Raw genomic sequence first — 23,516 nt, forward strand, 5'->3', positions numbered from 1 at the left:
CTCCTCTTTCTCGGGCTTAGTTACGAGCCAACACTTCTCAGCATTAGGAAAATATCCTAAATACGGTCCCGAACTTTGAAGGGCATCCAACCATTGTCTGACGTCATGCAGTGACCCTGTCGCATCCTCTGCGAACCATTATCTGATCATTATCATTATCATTATCATTATCATTATCATTATCATTGTCATTGTCATTTTCATTGTCATTGTCATTGTCATTGTCATTGTCATGGTCATTGTCATTGTCATTGTCATTGTCATTGTCATTGCCATTGTCATTGTCATTGTCATTGTCATTGTCATTGTCATTGTCATTGTCATTGTCATTGTCATTGTCATTGTCATTGTCATTGTCATGGTCATTGTTATTGTCATTGCCATTGTCATTGTCATTGTCATTGTCATTGTCATTGTCATTGTCATTGTCATTGTCATTGTCATGGTCATTGTTATTGTCATTGTCATTGTCATTGTCATTGTCATTGTCATTGTCATTGTCATTGCCATTGTCATGGTCATTGTCATTGTCATTGTCATTGTCATTGTCATTGTCATTATTATTATTATTATTATTATTATTGACGATGACGATGGCGATGCTGCTGATGATGATGATGAGATAAAACTCGTTTTCCGTCATGTTGTTATCTCACTATGTTATTATCTCACTATGTGTGTATGCTAGTGTGCTTTTAACTAAAGTCCACTATTAGTGAGATGCATGGATTTTATCTCCTCGCTCTCGCTATTTTTCTATCTTCTTGACATTCTTACCGCTAAAAAAAACTGTCAAACAATTCTTTCTACGCGATAATTTTCATAATTTCTTTCCTCATCAAGTTGAAAATAGAAAAGATGGGAATTGGCATGGCGCGCGGGTGATAACAACGAGACCCTCTCTTTTTGTGCCCTCTATATTAAGGCAAAAAATATATATATTATGGCAAACGTTTTAAATCAGCTATAAGCGAGTAGTGTCATTATCGCCAGTCGCCAGAAAGGGGAACTAGCTAAAAATATCTGGGGGAAAATACAAAGGGTACCCGCGAGTGGATATTTGCGCGCTAGTGCTGTCGGGACTTCCTGTAACGGTCATTTCCTGTTTTAGGGCTGAACTCTATCGCTCTGGCTGTAATTTGCCGCCTAAAATACCGAAAGCAATCGCGACATATCCTATCATCTTACAATACAGGTAGGTATCTAACTAGAATCCCGATATATTGATAATCGCTTTTACATAATGCTTGCATTTTTCTAATAATAAAGCTGGGCAATTTTAAAGGCGCGAAAATTAGTGCAAAGCATCACAGATCCCAAACTTTAACCATCGAAAGAACGATAATTTCAAAGAAAAAAAAACGCTTTCTGCTTAGATATGGCGAAGTTTAATTATATCGTAAGCCACAGATAAAAATATTGTATTTGTGTAATTTTGCTGTCCTGCGTCATGTTTGTTTTGGTAAAAGAGTAAAAGAACATGTGATTTACGTTGTTTTACTCGCGGGCAAACACTAACTTTGTTGTGATCATCGTACAAGTTGTTAATCAGGCCACGGAGAATAATGCCAACCTTTAAACATATACATATTGTTTATTCATAATGCAGCTAAGGAATAGAGTTTCGAGGAATATGATATTTAGTTATTTTGTCACCAAGGGGGGAGTAATTAGGTAGTGTGGCCTTTCATGCAGGCGATATAATCTTACCACCACCACCAGGTGACACTTGTCACATAACATTTTTATTGAACGTCCATGACAACTTGATATTCCTCTAGGGTGGGGCTATATATTAAAGCATGTCATTGTATTTTGTTACTGTGATGTTACTAAACGTGGCATTAGCATCCTCTTAAAAGGAGACAATTTCAATTTTTTTCAATTTCAATATTTTTTTTTTACAATTTAAATCAGTTTACAGCAATGCTGCCCGCAAATAGCTAAAGCTATTCGAGGCAGGCAGTCCTTTGTATGTCTCATTTTGTCCAAAGTGAAACCCAGTGGGTTGTCTTCCTGTCATGTCATTTCAGCATATAATGCATAACAAATCCAGTATTGAGCCAACTAACAGCACACAATTTAAAGAACTAAACCTTGCCATCCCTGACTATGTCATCTCCTAAAACAGGCCAATCTGGAGTTCTTAAGGTAACATTTCTATACTTAGCCTCATATATTTTTGTTCCAGTGACATTTTGTTGGTTGTTAGTTTTGGTTCAATCGTAACACAAGCCATAAGACTTAGTCTGCTTTTTCAAATTTATCAAACGTTTATAATACTCAGAAAATTAAATTATCATTTTACTTGGAAAGCCTTGTGACCATGACCATCATCTACTCAAAAATGTAGCCACAAAATAGCTATTTTGTATGTGAAAGAGAAAACAAAAGATCAACTGAAATAATCCTGCATGTTTTGCATTATTGTATCCACATGGACCTTATTCATCTGTCAACTGTAGAATCTTGCTTTGCTACAATCACAAGCATTATTCAAGAAAATGTTATTACTCAGCTAGGCTTTGATTTTGTATCTGCATGTGATGGTTAACAGTGATATGTAACCAAATACACAATAATCACCTTTTAAATGGCTTGTGTAAATATGGTAAGTGATATTGCTCCTCTTTTTACAAAAGGAATTCATTAGCTTTATGATATCTGTATATGTTATTATCAGGAACTTCTAGGCATGGCAAATTATGTGGGCTTTGCCAATCTTCCCAACCAAGTCCATCGCAAATCTGTCAAGAAGGGTTTTGAGTTTACACTCATGGTTGTTGGTAAGGCAATTCTCTGCATTCCTTTTGATTCTTAAATGTCTACACAATCAGAACGTCTTTAGTGTATCTTTAATGACAAGGAGTGTTTATCCTTTTGGTTGTCATTGGGGATCATGAAAATTTATTTTGTTTATTGACTTTTTCCCATTGCCTTTCTATCTCTATACTACTGCAGCTATTATTTCAGATTCACAGTAGCATAATTACTCTTTGAAATGATGTGCTTTCTTTCATAGTATGGTATGCCAAGTAATTTATATAATATATCACTATTTTAAATAGTGTTCTGCCTGTTAGCTGATAGCATGATGGTCTGCAATGCTTTGCATTAAAAGAAGTTTATAAGTCTGAGAAGCAAATTTGTCTCTTGCTTGAAATTGCTACCAACTGTGCCAGTTTCTTGATCCAAATTCCATTAAATCTGTATAAAGTTGTAAATGTATAAAGGTAATTGACCAGTTTGCTGTAAATATGATATGGCCAGATAATTTTACAAGCTCAGCATTTTTTCAAGCCTCGCTTCAGGCCGTTAAAAAATACAGCTACCACAATGGCAAAAAATGTGATTAAAGATAAAATTTAAAACAAAGTGAATGCCCATTTGAAATGACCCATCTAAAATGCACACATGAAAAAAATGAAGCCTGAAAACTTTTTTGCTTCAAAACCTTGCCAATTTATATTTCTTAACTATCCATTCCCCAGAGAAGATTGAACTCTCTTTAAATTAAGCTCATTACAGTATATTGTGTTGTACTTTTCTTGTTTATGCACTAGTTGGTGTTTTAGACATGATTTCCAGCTTGCTCAGATCTTCTCTTATTCTATAGAGCTCTGCTGCAAAAATACCAGTCTTTAGACAGTGTATTATTACCATATATTACCCTACTGTATATGGTTGTAATGCATGGGAAAACACATATGTTGTAGAATAAAATGTATTAATTTGCTTATTTGATTAACAATACTCAAGGCAGCTTTTAATTGTTTTACTTTTCTACAATATAAAGAATAAATGTTTCTTTGCTGTACTGACAGGTACAAAAAATGTGGTACACAGGACACAGAAGATGGACTCCTGCCTCCTGCCCCGTCTCTTGTCTCTAAAAGCTTGTTTATTATCCATTATCAGGCGAATCAGGTCTCGGCAAGTCCACCTTGATTGACAGCCTGTTTCTGACAGACCTCTACTCAGACAGAAAGATTCTCAGTGCAGAAGGTACAGTATGTTATACGGTATACATGTATGTACTAGAAACACTACTACAATATATTATATACACCTACATATTCAAATAATGTTTGACTAAAGAAAACAAAAAAATTACAAATGCCTGATACCAGTTGTTTAGGAGAAGACAGTCACTGCATGCGTTTATACTGTAACAGTCGAACATACTTGGGCCTTTAGGCCAATAGTTTCTGGTCACCACCCGTGTCCAGATTAGGGTGACCTGGACAGGATGCGACGCAGGCAAAAATCAGCGTGCGTGCGCAACCGATTGTGTGCGAGGCGGCATCCTTATGCCGGAGTCATGGATCTCAATCACCCTAATTTGTGGCGCATGCAACTTCTTTAATCATTTGAGTTTTCAGTATTGCGTCGTGGAGGTGGCTGTGGTGAAGGTGGGTGAGGTGGAGGTGGCTGTGGTGAAGGTGGGTGAGGTGGAGGTGGGTAAGGTGGAGGTGGGTGAGGTGGAGGTGGAGGTGGGTGAGGTGGAGGTGAGTGTGGTGGCGGTGGGTGAGGTGGAGGTGGAGGTGGGTGAGGTGGAGGTGGGTGAGGTGGAGGTGGTGGAGGTGGAGGTGGAGGTGAGTGAGGTGGAGGTGAGTGTGGTGAAGGTGGGTGAGGTGGAGGTGGGTAAGGTGGAGGTGGGTGAGGTGGAGGTGGGTAAGGTGGAGGTGGCTGTGGTGAAGGTGGGTGAGGTTGGTGTATGTTAGGGGGAGGTGGAGGTAGGTGAGGTGGTGGTGGAGGTGGGTGAGGTGGAGGTGGGTGAGGTGGAGGTGAGTGTGGTGGCGGTGGGTGAGGTGGAGGAGGTGGAGGTGGTGGAGGTGGGTGTGGTGGAGGTGGGTGAGGTTGGTGTATGTTAGGGGGAGGTGGAGGTGGGTGAGGTGGTGGTGGAGGTGGGTGAGGTGGAGGTGGGTGAGGTGGAGGTGAGTGTGGTGGCGGTGGGTGAGGTGGAGGAGGTGGAGGTGGAGGTGGGTGAGGTGGAGGTGGGTGTGGTGAAGGTGGGTGAGGTGGAGGTGGGTAAGGTGGAGGTGGGTGAGGTGGAGGTGGGTGTGGTGGAGGTGGGTGAGGTGGAGGTGGGTGAGGTGGAGGTGGGTGAGGTGGAGGTGGGTAAGGTGGAGGTGGGTGAGGTGAAGGTGGGTGAGGTGGAGGTGGGTGTGGTGGAGGTGAGTGGGTAGGCAAGTTTCCTCATGACCCACTTTGAATATACAGTGGAACCTTTAATTTAAAAACCTCTATATAGTGAGGTTCTCAGTATAACAAACAATTTCCTTCCTTCAGCCTGACCAAAATTACTGTAAAATTTACAGAACAGAACCTCGATACAACAAATAGTTTTCCCATTCCCTTGGCACTTTGTTCAATTGAGGTTCTACTGTGTTTTTTGTTTTGTTTGTCCATTATTTTAGAGGGGAAGTTCATTGTCATAGAATATGTAAACAATTTTTTCAGACCTAGTTCATTGTAAGGGCTCCTCACGTCCTTACACCATGATCATTTGTTGCAGAAAGAATAAAGAAGACAGTTAAGATAGAGACCTCAACAGTTGAGATTGAGGAACGTGGAGTAAAGCTACGATTAACAGTTGTTGATACTCCAGGATATGGAGATGGCATTAACCACAAGAACAGGTGCGTATAGTAGGGTTATGCAGTAAGTAATAGTATATTATGTGTAGTAGTGTTTGTATATAACAGGTATGTGTAGCAGGGTTATGCAGTAGTTGATAGTATATTATGCGTAGTAGTGTTTGTATGTAACAGGTGTGTATAGTAGGGTTATGCAGTAAGTAATAGTGTATTATGTGTAGTAGTGTTTGTATAGAACAGGTGCGATAGTAGGGTTATGCAGTAGGTAATAGTATATTATGTGTAGTAGTGTTTGTGTATAACAGGTGTGTGTAGGTAATAGTATATTCAACTCAACTTAAATAAAATTAGTTCAATTTAACTTAAATACACTTATAGCTGAAGCATTGCAAGTCTAGTTGTGTTGCTGACTTTAGCCAACGTAACTCAGGGCACGCATATGTATTTACGCTTTTTCTTTCCTCTTTGAGTGTTCTTATTTGGCTTAGCTGGCATGACTTCTCTGGCGAAACTTTACATGCAGGATTTTAGTTAGAGGAATCCAGCTATACAAAGCGAAAAAAAAAAAAAAACGGATGAATCTCTGCTTGCAGATGAATAAAACTGTGGTTCTTATACTAAAACCACCTTCTATTATGTTTGTCTTTTGTCTTGCAGCATTATCTCAAACAATTTATGTGTTATAATCATGCCGTTTTTCCAATAATGACAACAAAGTTCAAAGCTCTGATCAAAAGCTAGTGCAGGTTGATGATGTCATACTGCTCAACCAATCGAAAACATTTGCCCGACAGACGTAATGCTTATAATAGTAAAGATGTTTAGTAGGGTTCTAGTCAAGCATGTGTCCAAATGTAATGTACATAGAAGGGTTATAAAGTAGTATACAGTATATAGTGGAATGTACATAGAAGGGTTATAAAGTAGTATACAGTATATAGTGGAATGTTTGTAAATAAAAGCTATGGAGTTATTGGAAACTTTAAGTATTTGTCCTTTGCTATTAATGAGATCCCTTGCTTTTTTCTGCTTTTTAAAATATGTTAAAGGCAGGAACCTGCCCTTGCTTAACTCAATTTTCGAAAATTATCTTTAAAGGACTAACAAAACACCTGAAAATCCTAAAGATGAGTTGTGGGATGACATTTTACTGTTGAATGTTTTGTTTTCAGCTTCAAGCCAATCTTAGATTATGCAAATAATCAGTTTGAGAGCTATCTGAAGGATGAGTCGGGCCTCAACCGACGGCACATTATTGACAGCAGGGTTCATTGCTGCTTTTATTTCATTGCACCGACTGGACATGGGTAAGACATAAGTGCTTAAATAATTGCCTCCCTTGAATAAGCCCCTCGTCTATGAGGACAGATACGAATAAGTTCCTCCCTAATAAGCCCCTCGTCTATGAGGAAAACATGAATAATCGCCTTCTTGAATAAGCATCTCACCTAAATGTGTTGTACATTACCACCCACCACGACTTTTTATTGAAAGCTTGTTATTGTTCTGGGAGGACTCCATGCACTTTTTTAACCAGATATAAACAGATTTAAAATAAGTGCTTTCCCTGAATAAGCCTGTCGCCTGGGACATGAACAATTAAATAGACAGGGACGGAGTAAATACTGCATTTACACTTAGATTACAATAGATTATAAATTTAGTGGTAAGGCCAGTTGTACCCACCAGAAAGGTGAGAGTGTGACTATGGGAGGGTGGTGAGAGGATGACTATGGGAGGGAGGTAAGAGTGTGACTATTGGAGGGTGGTGAGAGTATGACTATGGGAGGGTGGTGAGAGTATGACTATGGGAGGGTGGTGAGAGTATGACTATGGGAGGGTGGTGTGGGGATGACTATGGGAGGGTGGTGAGAATATGACTATGGGAGGGTGGTGTGGGGATGACTATGTGAGGGTAGTGAGAATATGACTATGGGATAGTGGTGTGGGGATGACCATGGGAGGGTGCTGTAGGTATGTGTATGGGGAAGGGGGTGTCTATTTCACCCCTTGTGATCAAATTTCTTTCCATTTTTATGCTTCTCCAGCCTTAAGCCCCTTGATATTGAGTTCATGAAGGCACTCCACCACATTGTCAACATCGTCCCAGTCATTGGTAAGGCTGACACGCTCACACCCACAGAGCTGAAGGAAATGAAGAGGAGGGTATGTATACCATATATGGGTATGTATACCCCTGATCATTAGGCTTTCTTTGTCGTTTTGTTCGTGAGGGATTGGGGAGCAGGTAACATCGCATCACATCACACAGCAAGCCAGACCTTTCTATTGACTATCATTTGAATGCCTTTCCTGTTTCTATTGGTTATCATTTAAACATCTGTCTTGTTTCTATTGGTTACCATCCAAACATTTGTCTTATTTCGTTTGGTTACCATCTAAACGTCTGTCCTGTTGCTATTGGTTACCATCTAAACGTCTGTCATATTTCTATTGGTTATCATGTAAACGTCTGTCTTGTTTCTATTGGCAATCATCTAAACATCCGTGGTCTTGTTTCTATTGGTTATCATCTAAACATCTGTCTTGTTTCTATTGGTTATCATCTAAATGTCTGTTTTGTTTCTATTGGTAATCATCTAAACGTCTGTCATGTTTCTATTGGTTACCATCTAAACGGCTGTCTTGTTTCTGTTGGTTACCATCTAAACGTCTGTCTTGTTTCTATTGGTTATTATATAAACGTCTGTCTTGTTTCTAATGGTTACCTTCTAAACGGGTGTCTTGTTTCTATTGGTTATTATGTAAACGTCTGTCTTGTTTCTAATGGTTACCATCTAAACGTATGTCTTCTTTCTTTTGGTTACCATCCAAATGCCTGTCTTGTTTCTATTGTTTACCATCTAAATGTCTGTCTTGTTTCTATTGGTTACCATCTAAACATCTGTCCTGTGTTTAGGTATTGGATGAGATTGATGAATATGGGATCCAGATCTACGAGCTGCCGCAGTGTGACAGTGATGAAGATGAGGAATTTATTGAACAGACGAGACAGCTCAAGGTAATAATGATGATGATGATTAATTAGAGTAAATATCTAAAAATTTGCAAACTGATAACATCATTATATATGTATTCATTATATATATTTTATGTAATGAAATGTAATTTACACCAATTTTGTCACCCCACAGAGTGGTCTATAGGCGCTAGGTTGTGCTGTTTGTGTATTTCAGGAAGGAATGCCATTCGCTGTTGTTGGAAGTAACACACTAATAGACGTCTGTGGGAAGAAAGTTCGCGGAAGACTCTACCCTTGGGGTGTGGTCGAAGGTTTGTTTCGCAATTTACCATACTATTGGCATGAACATACAGTTGGATAAATAGATGACATGAAACATTGAATATCAACCCTGAGTATACACTTCATGCCTAAGTGGAAGTGCTTCTTTTGACTACAGTATGTATTTTGGATTGTTGAAGGGTACAGTATGTGTTTTGGAGTGTTAGAGGGTACAGTACGTATTTTGGAGTGTTAGAGGGTACAGTATTATATATTTTGGTGTGTAAGAGGGTACAGTATGTATTTTGGAGTGTTAGAGGGTACAGTATGTATTTTGGAGAGTTTGAGGGTACAGTATGTATTTTGGAGTGTTGAAGGGTACAGTATGTGTTTTGGAGTGTTAGAGGGTACAGTACGTATTTTGGAGTGTTAGAGGGTACAGTATTATATATTTTGGTGTGTTAGAGGGTACACTATGTATTTTGGAGTGTTAGAGGGTACAGTATATATTTTGGAGTGTTAGAGGGTACAGTATGTATTTTGGAGTGTTAGAGGGTACAGTGTATATTTTGGAGTGTTAGAGGGTACAGTTTGTATTTTGGAGTGTTAGAGGGTACAGTATGTATTTTGGAGTGTTAGAGGGTACAGTGTATATTTTGGAGTGTTAGAGGGTACAGTTTGTATTTTGGAGTGTTAGAGGGAACAGTGTGTATTTTGGAGTGTTAGAGGGTACAGTGTGTATTTTGGAGTGTTAGAGGGTACAGTATATATTTTGGAGTGTTAGAGGGTACAGTATGTATTTTGGAGTGTTAGAGGGTACAGTGTGTATTTTGGAGTGTTAGAGGGTACAGTATATATTTTGGAGTGTTAGAGGGTACAGTATGTATTTTGGAGTGTTAGAGGGTACAGTGTATATTTTGGAGTGTTAGAGGGTACAGTTTGTATTTTGGAGTGTTAGAGGGAACAGTGTGTATTTTGGAGTGTTAGAGGGTACAGTGTGTATTTTGGAGTGTTAGAGGGTACAGTATGTATTTTGGAGTGTTAGAGGGTACAGTGTGTCTTTTGGAGTGTTAGAGGGTACAGTGTGTATTTTGGAGTGTTATAGGGTACAGTACGTATTTTGGAGTGTTAGAGGGTACAGTATTATATATTTTGGTGTGTAAGAGGGTACAGTATGTATTTTGGAGTGTTAGAGGGTACAGTATGTATTTTGGAGAGTTTGAGGGTACAGTATGTATTTTGGAGTGTTGAAGGGTACAGTATGTGTTTTGGAGTGTTAGAGGGTACAGTACGTATTTTGGAGTGTTAGAGGGTACAGTATTATATATTTTGGTGTGTTAGAGGGTACACTATGTATTTTGGAGTGTTAGAGGGTACAGTATATATTTTGGAGTGTTGAAGGGTACAGTATATATTTTGGAGTGTTAGAGGGTACAGTATGTATTTTGGAGTGTTAGAGGGTACAGTGTATATTTTGGAGTGTTAGAGGGTACAGTTTGTATTTTGGAGAGTTTGAGGGTACAGTATGTATTTTGGAGTGTTGAAGGGTACAGTATGTGTTTTGGAGTGTTAGAGGGTACAGTACGTATTTTGGAGTGTTAGAGGGTACAGTATTATATATTTTGGTGTGTTAGAGGGTACACTATGTATTTTGGAGTGTTAGAGGGTACAGTATATATTTTGGAGTGTTGAAGGGTACAGTATATATTTTGGAGTGTTAGAGGGTACAGTATGTATTTTGGAGTGTTAGAGGGTACAGTGTATATTTTGGAGTGTTAGAGGGTACAGTTTGTATTTTGGAGTGTTAGAGGGAACAGTGTGTATTTTGGAGTGTTAGAGGGTACAGTGTGTATTTTGGAGTGTTAGAGGGTACAGTATGTATTTTGGAGTGTTAGAGGGTACAGTGTGTCTTTTGGAGTGTTAGAGGGTACAGTTTGTATTTTGGAGTGTTAGAGGGTACAGTGTGTATTTTGGAGTGTTATAGGGTACAGTGTGTATTTTGGAGTGTTATAGGGTACAGTGTGTATTTTGGAGTGTTAGAGGGTACAGTGTGTATTTTAGAGTGTTAGAGGGTACAGTGTGTATTTTGGAGTGTTATAGGGTACAGTATGTATTTTGGAGTGTTAGAGGGTACAGTGTGTATTTTGGAGTGTTAGAGGGTACAGTGTGTATTTTGGAGTGTTATAGGGTACAGTATGTATTTTGGAGTGTTAGAGGGAACAGTGTGTATTTTGGAGTGTTAGAGGGAACAGTGTGTATTTTGGAGTGTTAGAGGGTACAGTTTGTATTTTGAAGTGTTAGAGGGTAGCCCTCCCCCCACCTTCACCTAAATCCAGCCTCATCAGAAAGGTAATAGAGATTCCTACATAAATACTGAAAGTGAACTAGTCATGGGTCTGATTATCAGGTTTTACAGTGTGCAGGTAAATGCACCAATGATTGAGGTCCAGGATTGCTTTCCCGCTGTAAGAGTCCTTGACAGAGGGCAATTTTTTTAAACAGTCCTTCGTTTCTTGTGTACTTATCATAGATATCAGGGAACCTTATGAATTTGTCTCATGAAATCAGGTCAATTTTTTTAGAGATTTAAAGCTTTTTTCTGATGCGATTTGTTTCATTATAGTTGAAAATCCCTTACACTGCGACTTTTCTAAACTGCGTGCTATGCTTATGTAAGTATGAACTGCGTGCTATGCTTATGTAAGTATGAACTGCGTGCTATGCTTATGTAAGTATGAACTGCGTGCTATGCTTGTGTAAGTATGAACTGTGGCTATGCTTTTGTAAGTATGAACTGCGTGCTTTGCTTATGTAAGTATGAATTGTGGCTATGCTTATGTAAGTATGAACTGTGGCTATGCTTATGTAAGTATGAACTGTGGTGGAGGAGGAATTTTGACCCAGGGCAACGCCTACAGTGTAAAAATATATTCCATTACCCCTCCCCCTTTAACAACCCCCAGAATTCACCCCACACCTCCCTGTATTACACCACCACCGTCCTGTAGTACACCACCACCCCTCCCTGTATTTTACCACCACCCCTCCCTGTATTTCACCACCATCCCTCCCCGTATTTCACCACCACCCTCCCCGTATTTCACCACCACCCCTCCTGTATTTCACCACAACCCCTCCCTGTATTACACCACCACCCTCCCTGTATTTCACCACCACCCCTCCCTATATCTCACCACCACCCCTCCCTGTATTTCACCACCACCCCTTCCTGTATTTCACCACCACCCCTCCCTGTATTATGTTCCACCCCTCCCGGTATCTCACCACCACCCCTCTCTGTATTTCACCACCACCCCTCCCTGTTTTTCACCACCACCCCTCCCGGTATCTCACCACCACCCCTCCCTGTATTTCACCACACCCCCCCCCCCCCTCCCTGTATCTCACCACCACCCCTCCCAGTATTTCACCACCATCCCTCCCTGTATTTCACCACCACCCCTCCCTGTATTATGTTCCACCTCTCCCTATATCTCACCACCACCCCTCCCTGTATTTCACCACCACCCCTTCCTGTATTTCACCACCACCCCTCCCTGTATTATGTTCCACCCCTCCCGGTATCTCACCACCACCCCTCTCTGTATTTCACCACCACCCCTCCCTGTTTTTCACCACCACCCCTCCCGGTATCTCACCACCACCCCTCCCTGTATTTCACCACACCCCCCCCCCCCCCTCCCTGTATCTCACCACCACCCCTCCCTGTATTTCACCACCATCCCTCCCTGTATTTCACCACCACCCCTCCCTGTATTATGTTCCACCTCTCCCTGTGTTATGTTCCTCCCCTCCCTGTATTATGTTCCTCCCCTCCCTGTATTATGATCCTCCCCTCCCTGTATCATGTCCCTCCCCTCCCTGTATCATGTTCCTCCCCTTCCTGTATTATGTTCCACCCCTCCCTGTATTATGTTCCTTCTGTATTATGTTCCTCCCCTCCCTGTATTATGTTCTTTTGTGATTGACTAAATCTACTCACCCCCCCTGTATTCTTTTTCTTAGCACCCATATGCAAGACCTTAAGGAGGTCACGCAAGATGTACATTACGAAAACTTCCGCGCGATGCGCCTTGGTGAAGCTGCCGTTCCTCGTGAACCAGGCACCCCCCGCAGCGCAAAGAGGTACATCTCGTCAAAGCCTTCACGTGATTTCTAGTACAAGTTGTCAATTCTCAAGCATGAGCTCGTAGAAAACTCGCAACCACATTTATTAACGTTTTCAGCCTTACGCGTGCAAAGGACGCCTCTTCACTGGAGATCATGGAGAAAGAACGAGCATTGCAGGAAAAAGAGGCCGAGGTGGGTGAAGGGATATATCACGTGATATATCATAATTAATTTGGGCGATGAGGGTGATAAGTCACGGAACCGTTCGTGCGCACAAGTTTGCAGATTACTCAAAACCATCACAGGACGGGTGAATCACGGAACCGTTACTGTCACGGAACCAACACGGAACCGTCACGTAAATATAACGGAACCGTCACGAAACTACCACGGGGCCGTCACAAAGTTGTCATGAAACCGTCTAAAAATAACCACGATGAAATGCACGTCATAAAATGCACGCTGGCGTGTATATTTTTGTGATATCAGCATTGCGCATTACAGGTTAAGTTATTTAAACTTATTTTATTTTGTTTTTCAGTTGCGACGAATGCAAGAAATGATCGCAAAAATGCAAGCGCAAATGCAGGCAAGCCATAGCTAGTCATAGAAATTTAGTTACTTTCCTAGGAATAATCTAAGATAGGATAAACAATTTGCTGACCATCTCTTGTAAAATCCTCTATATTTTAAAGTCTATTTTACATTACTCGGTTCAGGATATAGAAAATCTTCTAATTTCCTGAGTAAAATATGTACCCCATGCAGTAAAAGTAAGCTTGTAGCTTTGGACTGCTGAAACTATCTATAAAAGCCACCACAACTCGACGAATTGTTCAAACCAGCTATTTAGCGAAATAGGAAGAGTGTGGGGAATTGTTACTATAGATGATAAGTCGAGGTGTCGAATATTCTACAATCAAGTCACCATGAATAAAACCAAATAGCGGAGAGTGACACCACAAGGTGTTTGTGCGTAGGGGTGTGGGGTGGGGTGTAGGGGTGTTGGTGCGTAGGGGTGTGGGGATGTAGAGGTGTGGGTAAGGGGGGGTGGGGTGTGGGGGTGTTGGTGCGTAGGGGTGTGGGGATGTAGGGGTGTGGTTAAGGGGGGTGGGGTGTGGGGATGTAGAGGTGTGGGTAAGGGGGGTGGGGTGTGGGGGTGTTGGTGCGTAGGGGTGTGGGGATGTAGGGGTGTGGTTAAGGGGGGTGGGGTGTGGGGATGTAGAGGTGTGGGTAAGGGGGGTGGGGTGTGGGGGTGTTGGTGCGTAGGGGTGTGGGGATGTAGGGGTGTGGGTAAGGGGGGGTGGGGTGTGGGGATGTAGAGGTGTGGGTAAGGGTGGGGTGGGGTGTAGGGGTGTTGGTGCGTTGGGGTGTTGGGTTGTAGAGGTGTGGGTAAGGGGGGTGGGGTGTTGGTGCGTTGGGGTGTTGGGGTGTTGGGTTGTAGTGGTGTGGGTAAGGGGGGTGGGGTGTGGGGATGTAGAGGTGTGGGTAAGGGTGGGGTGGGGTGTGGAGATGTAGAGGTGTGGGTAAGGGGGTGGGGTAGGGTGAAGGATTGTGGGGATGTAGAGGTGTGGGAAAGGGGTGGGGTGTAGGATTGTGAGTGTGTAGGGGCGTGGGTGTGTAGCAAGTCGCTTAAACAGTATATTGGCCATAAAATAGTACTTTTAAATATTCAGTATTAAAATATTGAAACATTCGAATTTGTGAATAAAGTAGAGGATAGAGCGGGCATGAAAGAGATAGGAATAAATGTTGTTGGTCAAAAGCTTGGTGGTTCGGCAATATTACTAGGGGCTCGCATTTGGCTGTTGGGCGGGCTGCACGATGATATTACTGGTGAGTAGTTCAAAGGGAAAATGAGACGGAATAATAGGTAATTGTATCTGTTTAGATTACGCCTTTGCTTTTAATAGAAGGTTTTATAAAATATAAGATACAAGAAATTTAACTACCAGCTTCATTGCTAAACGCATCGCCATGCTGATGCTAGTTGGTCCATCTGTGGGTAAAACAGAGAGTCTTAGAAATGAGCCTGGGTATGTACACCAAAGTATAATACCTATCGCGCATTATAATACTAATCGCGCATTACCCACTTGACGCCGTAAACCTGGTTATATTTACGTTATTCTGGCCTACTCTGTTTTGGAATTCACTCACTCGTTATTCCTCGTTATTCACTCATAGGTATTTGACTACCTTTTGGGGTTATTCACTCAGGTGTTTGACCACCTTTTGGTGTTATTCACTCATAGTTATTTCACTACCTTTTGGGGTTATTCACTCACAGCTATTTGACTACCTTTTGGAGTCATTCACTCATAGGTATTTGATTACCTTTTGGGGTTATTCACTCATACTTATTTGACTACCTTTTGGGGTTATTCACTCATACTTATTTGACTACCTTTTGGGGTTATTCACTCATACTTATTTGACTACCTTTTGGGTTTATTCACTCATAGGTATTTGATTACCTTTTGGGGTTATTCACTCATAGGTATTTGACTACCTTTTGGGGTTATTCACTCATAGGTATTTGACTACCTTTTGGGGTTATTCACTCAAATAGGTATTTGACTAGCTTTTGGGGTAATTCACTCATACTTTTTTGACTACCTTTTGGGGTTATTCACTCATACTTATTTGACTACCTTTTGGGGTTATTCACTCATAGGTATTTGATTACCTTTTGGGGTTATTCACTCATAGGTATTTTACTACCTTTTGGGGTTATTCACTCATAGGTATTTGACTACCTTTTGGGGTTATTCACTCATAGGTATGTGACTACCTTTTGGGGTTATTCGCGTATTTGACTTCGCCATCATCGGCTTTCCTCACTGATCAGCTTCTCTAGCATTCTCTTTGCTGTAAGAAAAACAGACACACACCCATTATTATTATAACTCTCATTATGGTTATCCTATGAATACAGTGCCGCTATAGAAAAGGCTGGATTAACAAATGGATTAACAATTGGAAAATAATCAATTCTGGCTATGCATGCGCTTATCTGCTTGGGGACTGTTTCAGAACAACAAGCTGTGCTTTAGGATTCACTCATAGGTATTTCAGAACAACAAGCTGTGCTTTAGGATTCCGCCAGGGGTAAGGCATGGTTGGGCCCTGTGGCAGTCTTCTCGGATAGACTTTATGACATACAATGTAACTGTCTGTGTGATACTGCTAAACTCAAGCTAGCTACGATGAAGTCTTCTTGTAAAACTCAAGCTAGCTACGATGAAGTCTTCTTGTAAAACTCAAGCTAGCTACGATGAAGTCTTCTTGTAAAACTCAAGCTAACTACGATCGAGTCTTGTAAAACTCAAGCTAACTACGATCGAGTCTTGTAAGACTCAAGCTAACTACGATCGAGTCTTGTAATTTTTAGCTGGGGCCAGGGACCCAAAAAACGTCTTATTTACAGTTGAGGCTGGGCAGTTAATTTTAGAGCATTTAGCCTGTAGTAAAATTGCGGTCTGAAAATATAAAGTATTCAAAAGAGAATTACACAAATGATAAATAACAGGTTTTAGTATTTAGGTCGTTAGTACAAACACTATTTGATTCTGCATTTAGCGTGCAAGCGCTAAACCCGTGCAACCTTTTAAAACTAAATAGTGTGTAATAGCACTCAACTAAATAAGAAAAAATAACTCAATCAAAACGAGTACCCGCCTTCACACGCGAGTTATTCTTTATCTGACATTAAAAATATCATAATTTGCGGATGAGTATTTTTTGCTATTTACTCTACTGTCAAATAAAAAAAATCAGTCGCAAACCGTTGCACAGATTTAGTGCGTGCACTCCATCATTGAAAATAAAAAAAGAATAATTTTGGCTAAACTTCGGCGCTAAACTTTGGCTAAACTTCTATTGCGCTAAATACTGTATATTCAACAAATACTTACCTTCCCATGCTTGCCTTTTTATCCCTATTAGATAAAAGATATGAGTGTCGGTATGAGAATTTTGATAATACTTAGGGAGTGTCCATTTAATACACCGAGGAGGGGGGGGGGGTACTCAAAATCTGGAAAATAAATACTACAAAGTTGCCCTACTTGTCCGAGTTGTTGATGATCCAGTCAAGTTCATTATATCTGACATCTCTTTGGAAACTTTTGGCTTCGTTCATACTTTCATAACGTTTCTGCTTGTAAACTCGTGTAACATGGCGCAGGGTCGGCTTGCAGAGACTTTTTTTTTTCAAAATCCCCCTTCCCCCTCCAAATGGTCCGCCCATGGACGCCTGTAAAGGAGTATACATTTGTATATATTCGTTTTTGTTAAGAATATTTTTCTGTATTAAAAGGGATAATGTCCAACGTATAAAACATATGTATATCGTGGATTCGCATGCTCCATCACTGTTTAGAAGTTTATTTCCATTTGTTCCCGTTAACTGATAATAAACTGTATCGGTAAATCAAACTGTTATATACAGAAAGCTGGGAGTATCTTTATTATGGTTTTTAAAGACAAAAGTATTAAATACATTGGTCATTTAATCTGTATTTTTGCTAATAATTAGATGAAACAGTAGAATATTAAAGCTGAAAAGTACGGTTCCCAAAAAAAGTCAAAGACCCCTTAGAGGACCCCTCGGTCTATTTAATGAACACTCCCTTAAGTGACGATTAAAATATATTTTTGGTGAATCGCAGCTGTACTAAGAGCCCCCTGGGTATCAGGGAGTTTGATAATCTAACTCATATTTATCCCGGATTTTTTTCCATGTTTGAATCCTCCCTCTTGGGATAATGTGAGCGGGGTCATTTGGCCTTGATACCTTATATCAGTAAAGCAGGGCATGTCTGGAGAGGATTAGGATTATCTCACCGGTATCAGAGAATCGGCGTTTGAACTCGGTGGCTGCATCAAGCAATCTGTTCAACCCTTAAAACAAAATCATCTCGATAAAGTAAAAGGTTATTAAAATAAATGCTGTTATTGGAGTAAATACGGTATTGAAGACAAACACTAAATGGTTTTTACTGCGAATTAAACTATTCTGCGAGCTCTCGTCAATAACTTCAAACTAATAAACCGCTTTCTGGCTTCCGTCATTCAAACTAACAGAATTTCGTTCGGTGCCTTTCGCGTGTTGCGGGAGGGGTGGCGCGGTTTGAAACGTTCCAGTGCTGGCCAATGAATTCGCCTGAAGGATTTTGAATGACAGAGGCCAGAAGGTGATTAGCTGTTGGGGATTCACGTTTAGAGTTCGCAGAATCTTGAAAACCGCAGTAAAGCAGTGCAGTCGGGGTTTCTTTTATTTATTTATTTTTTTAACAAAAATAGGAACCAAACGATGAATGACCATAATATCATAACATGTCAATATGTTCAACTGTTTAGGAGTGCATGAGTGTTTACCAAGATATTGATTGGGAATAAAGAAGATATTGGTTGAGAATAAAGAAGAAATTGATTAGGAATAAAGTAGATATTGATTGGGAATAAAGAAGATATTGATTGAGAAAAAAGAAGATATTGATTGAGAAAAAAAAGATATTGATTGAGAATGAAGAAGATATTGGTTGAGAATAAAGAAGTTATTGGTTGAGAATAAAGAAAATATTTATTGGTTTTACCGTCTTCTTGCTTCTCCTGCTCGATTAGCTTCTCAAACTCTAGAAGATGAGAAAACAAGGAAATAATAGGGAAAAAAACAGACCCAATTAGGTGCTATGGTTTTCAAAACTGTTAAAACTTTCTTTAAAAAAGGAGCCCTTATTTCATCGTATAGTAAGAGATCGGTGATTTTTTGTTGATTATTTATCGTGCCTCTGGAGTCTTAAAAAGAAGAGCTTTTTTATTTGTTGTTTTTATGGGGGAGAGGTGGGGGACTTTTATATCACTGCAAGATGCAGATGGAATGCACGTACAATTCGCCAAAATATCAAAACCTTGGTCACCTGAATATTGTTCTTGATTCTGTTCAGTCTGCATCGTATCGGGTGGGCTCCATTTAGTCTTTGAATGGACAACGGATCGATCATATTTTTTCAACTAGTTTTTTTTTTTCAATAAGCGTGGGCAAATTTTTTTCACCATTTGATCAAGGCTGACTCAATATGTTTGTCTCTCTCTGCAAGCAATATCCCATACCTTTATCGACTTTTGCCAAGTCGGAATCCGTGTCGTAGAATGGTGGTTCATCATCCAAATTGTCTCGTATCGGTTGACTGAGAACCGCCGCTTCAAACATCAGAGCAAGCACCAAGACAAGCTTCATCGTGCTAGAATCTGTTGTGCTATTGAAAACCTTCACATCCGAAGATAGGAGCTTGCAGTGCGTGAGGTGGACACAATCTGGTGCTTTTTGATATGACGCGGTCTCCTTATCGGGGAAAGAACTTCAGTAATTTCTAGAAAACGAGTCTCTTACTAGATACCGTGTATGATAACATTATATCGCAACCAAGTGTCGAAATCATTGCTTGACTTTAGTTTCTTATTGTGTATCATCAATTCGAACAAAACACATAATTTCATTGGGAAAATCAGTCTTTGAAGAAGCCCTTTTACAAGACTGTTCTCTCGATTTAAGTCCGTGTTTGTGTTTTTGTTGATAAAAAAACTTTTAGAAAAGACTATTAAATTCAAGAATGTTTTGAATGAAATACTTTTGTGTTTTACCCTATCGAGTCTCGACAACCACAGAGAAACATATTTGTCTGTTTTCCGTTAGAATAAGATAAATTTTCAGTATTTAACGGGGTGTAGGAAAGGAGAGAATTTGAGGTTAACTTTATCAGTTTCGTTTATCTGGTGTTTCTTTTAGTTAAAGTTTATTTTTATAGCATCAAATATGTAAACGTCAACCATTGGCATGTAGTCAGACATGCCACTATGATAGTATGAGATGTTGACTTATGATAGCTTGAGGTGTTGACTAATGATAGTCTAAGGTGTTGACTTATGATAGCGTGAGGTGTTGATTATGATAGTGTGAAGTGTTGACTTATGATAGTGTGAGGTGTTGACTATGATAGCGTGAGGTGTTGATAATGATAGTGTGAGGTGTTCACTATGATAGTGTGAAGTGTTGACTTATGATAGTGAGGTGTTGACTATGATAGCGTGAGGTGTTGACTTATGATAGCGTGAGGTGTTGACTATGATAGTGTGAGGTGTTGATTATGATAGCGTGAGGTGTTGAATAATGATAGTGTGAAGTGTTGACTTATGATAGTGTAAGGTGTTGATTATGATAGTGTAAGGTGTTGATTATGATGGTGTGAGGTGTTGACTATGATAGCGTGAGGTGTTGACTTATGATAGTGTGAGGTGTTGACTATGATAGTGTGAGGTGTTGACTTATGATAGTGTAAGGTGTTGATTATGATAGTGTAAGGTGTCGATTATGATGGTGTGAGGTGTTGACTATGATAGCGTGAGGTGTTGACTTATGATAGTGTGAGGTGTTGACTAATGATAGTGTGAAGTACTGACTTATGATAGTGTAAGGTGGTGATTATGATAGTGTGAGGTGTTGACTATGATAGTGTGAGGTGTTGACTAATGATAGTGTGAGGTGTTGCTTATAATAGTGTGAAGTGTTGACTTATGATAGTGTGAGGTGTTGACTATGATAGCGTGAGGTGTTGATTATGATAGTGTGAGGTGTTGACTATGATAGTGTGAAGTGTTGATTATGATAGTGTGAGGTGTTGACTATGATAGTGTGAGGTGTTGACTTATGATAGTGTGAGGTGTTGACTATGATAGCGTGAGGTGTTGATTATGATAGTGTGAGGTGTTGACTATGATAGCGTAAGGTGTTGACTATGATAGTGTGAGGTGTTTACTATGATAGTATGAAGTGTTGACTTATGATAGTGTGAGGTGTTCACTATGATAGCGTGAGGTGTTGATTATGATAGTGTGAGGTGTTGACTTATGATAGTGTGAGGTGTTGACTTATGATAGTGTGAGGTGTTGACTATGATAGCGTGAGGTGTTGACTATGATAGCGTGAGGTGTTGACTATGATAGCGTGAGGTGTTGATTATGACAGCGTGAGGTGTTGACTATGATAGCGTGAGGTGTTGATTATGATAGTGTGAGGTGTTGACTTATGATAGCGTGAAGTGTTGACTTATGATAGTGTGAGGTGTTGACTATGATAGCGTGAGGTGTTGATTATGATAGTGTGAGGTGTTGACTATGATAGTGTGAGGTGTTAACTATGATAGTGTGAGGTGTTGATTATGATAGTGTGAGGTGTTGACTATGATAGTGTGAAGTGTTGACTATGATAGCGTGAGGTGTTGACTATGATAGTGTGAGGTGTTGGCTATGATAGTGTGAGGTGTTGACTATGGTAGTGTGAAGTGTTGACTTATGATAGTGTGAGGTGTTGACTATGATAGCGTGAGGTGTTGATAATGATAGTGTGAGGTGTTCACTATGATAGTGTGAAGTGTTGACTTATGATAGTGTGAGGTGTTGATTATGATAGCGTGAGGTGTTGACTAATGATAGTGTGAAGTGTTGACTTATGATAGTGTAAGGTGTTGATTATGATAGTGTAAGGTGTTGATTATGATGGTGTGAGGTGTTGACTATGATAGCGTGAGGTGTTGACTTATGATAGTGTGAGGTGTTGACTATGATAGTGTGAGGTGTTGACTAATATAGTGTGAAGTGCTGACTTATGATAGTGTAAGGTGTTGATTATGATAATGTGAGGTGTTGACTATGATAGTGTGAGGTGTTGACTAATGATAGTGTGAGGTGTTGGTTATAATAGTGTGAAGTGTTGACTTATGATAGTGTGAGGTGTTGACTATGATAGCGTGAGGTGTTGATTATGATAGTGTGAGGTGCTGACTATGATAGTGAGAGGTGTTGATTATGATAGTGTGAGGTGTTGACTATGATAGTGTGAGGTGTTGACTATGATAGCGTGAGGTGTTGATTATGATAGTGTGAGGTGTTGACTATGATAGCGTGAGGTGTTGACTATGATAGTGTGAGGTGTTGACTATGATAGTGTGAAGTGTTAACTTATGATAGTGTGAGGTGTTGATTATGATAGTGTGAGGTGTTGATTATGATAGTGTGAGGTGTTGACTATGATAGCGTGAGGTGTTGACTTATGATAGTGTGAGGTGTTGATTATGATAGTGTGAGGTGTTGATTATAATAGTGTGAGGTGTTGACTTATGATAGTGTGAGGTGTTGACTATGACAGTGTGAAGTGTTGACTTATGATAGTGTGAGGTGTTGATTATGATAACGTGAGGTGTTGACTATGATAGCGTGAGGTGTTCATTATGATAGTGTGAGGTGTTGATTATGATAACGTGAGGTGTTGACTATGATAGCGTGAGGTGTTGACTATGATAGTGTAAAGTGTTGACTTATGATAGTGTGAGGTGTTGACTATGATAGTGTGAGGTGTTGACTTATGATAGCGTGAGGTGTTGACTATGATAGCGTGAGGTGTTGATTATGATAGTGTGAGGTGTTGACTATGATAGCGTGAGGTGTTGACTATGATAGTGTGAGGTGTTGACTATGATAGTGTGAAGTGTTGACTTATGATAGTGTGAGGTGTTCACTATGATAGCGTGAGGTGTTGATTATGATAGTGTGAGGTGTTGACTTATGATAGTGTGAGGTGTTGACTTATGATAGTGTGAGGTGTTGACTTATGATAGTGTGAGGTGTTGACTATGATAGCGTGAGGTGTTGATTATGATAGTGTGAGGTGTTGACTATGATAGCGTGAGGTGTTGATTATGATAGTGTGAGGTGTTGACTATGATAGTGTGAAGTGTTGACTTATGATAGTGTGAGGTGTTGATTATGATAACGTGAAGTGTTGACTATGATAGCGTGAGGTGTTCATTATGATAGTGTGAGGTGTTGACTATGATAGCCTGAGGTGTTGATTATGATAGTGTGAGGTGTTGACTATGATAGTGTGAGGTGTTGATTATGATAGTGTGAGGTGTTGACTATGATAGTGTGAAGTGTTGACTTATGATAGTGTGAGGTGTTGATTATGATAACGTGAGGTGTTGACTATGATAGCGTGAGGTGTTCATTATGATAGTGTGAGGTGTTGACTATGATAGTGTGAAGTGTTCATTTTGATAGTGTGAGGTGTTAAATAATGATAGCGTGAGGTGTTGACTTATGATAATGTGAGGTGTTGACTAAGATAGCGTGAGGTGTTGATTACGATAGTGTGAGGTGTTGATTATAATAGTGTGAGGTGTTGACTATGATAGTGTGAGGTGTTGACTATGATAGTGTGAAGTGTTGACTTATGATAGTGTGAGATGTTGATTATGATAACGTGAGGTGTTGATTATGATAGTGTGAGGTGTTGATTATGATAGTGTGAAGTGTTGACTTATGATAGTGTGAGGTGTTGACTATGATAGCATGAGGTGTTGACTATGATAGCGTGAGGTGTTGATTATGATAGTGTGAAGTGTTGACTTATGATAGTGTGAGGTGTTGAAATGAAATACTTTTGTGTTTTACCCTACCGAGTCTCGACAACCACAGAGAAA

General features: G+C 40.0%; 1 protein-coding gene across 2 annotated transcripts; it reads left to right on the forward strand.

Annotated features, from left to right (window-relative positions):
- Positions 1-1,070: 1,070 nt before the first annotated feature.
- Positions 1,071-13,934, forward strand: LOC5504271 (septin-2). Of its 2 annotated transcripts, XM_048726579.1 has the most exons (13): positions 1,079-1,195; positions 2,034-2,151; positions 2,684-2,786; positions 3,919-4,005; positions 5,519-5,642; positions 6,773-6,907; positions 7,649-7,766; positions 8,521-8,622; positions 8,798-8,894; positions 11,468-11,516; positions 12,871-12,990; positions 13,092-13,167; positions 13,517-13,934. In XM_048726579.1, exons 2-13 carry the CDS (start codon positions 2,113-2,115, stop codon positions 13,577-13,579), a joined length of 1,113 nt encoding a protein of 370 aa, XP_048582536.1. In that variant the 5' UTR covers positions 1,079-1,195; positions 2,034-2,112; the 3' UTR covers positions 13,580-13,934. The 2 variants fall into 2 exon arrangements, with proteins under 2 accessions (XP_048582537.1, XP_048582536.1); XM_048726580.1 differs by lacking the exon at positions 2,034-2,151 and having other exon boundaries at positions 1,071-1,195.
- The last annotated feature ends 9,582 nt before the right edge of the window (positions 13,935-23,516 follow it).

The sequence above is a fragment of the Nematostella vectensis genome, chromosome 4, assembly GCF_932526225.1.
Source record: "Nematostella vectensis chromosome 4, jaNemVect1.1, whole genome shotgun sequence".
Taxonomy (NCBI): domain Eukaryota; kingdom Metazoa; phylum Cnidaria; class Anthozoa; order Actiniaria; family Edwardsiidae; genus Nematostella; species Nematostella vectensis.

Excerpts from the sequence above, each read along its gene's own strand:
- LOC5504271 (XM_048726579.1), top strand. The coding sequence starts at position 2,113 with ATGTCATCTCCTAAAACAGGCCAATCTGGAGTTCTTAAG. Across the intron at positions 6,908-7,648 it reads ATTGCACCGACTGGACATGG|CCTTAAGCCCCTTGATATTG; the intron begins GTAAGACATAAG and ends ATGCTTCTCCAG. Across the intron at positions 8,895-11,467 it reads CCCTTGGGGTGTGGTCGAAG|TTGAAAATCCCTTACACTGC; the intron begins GTTTGTTTCGCA and ends GTTTCATTATAG.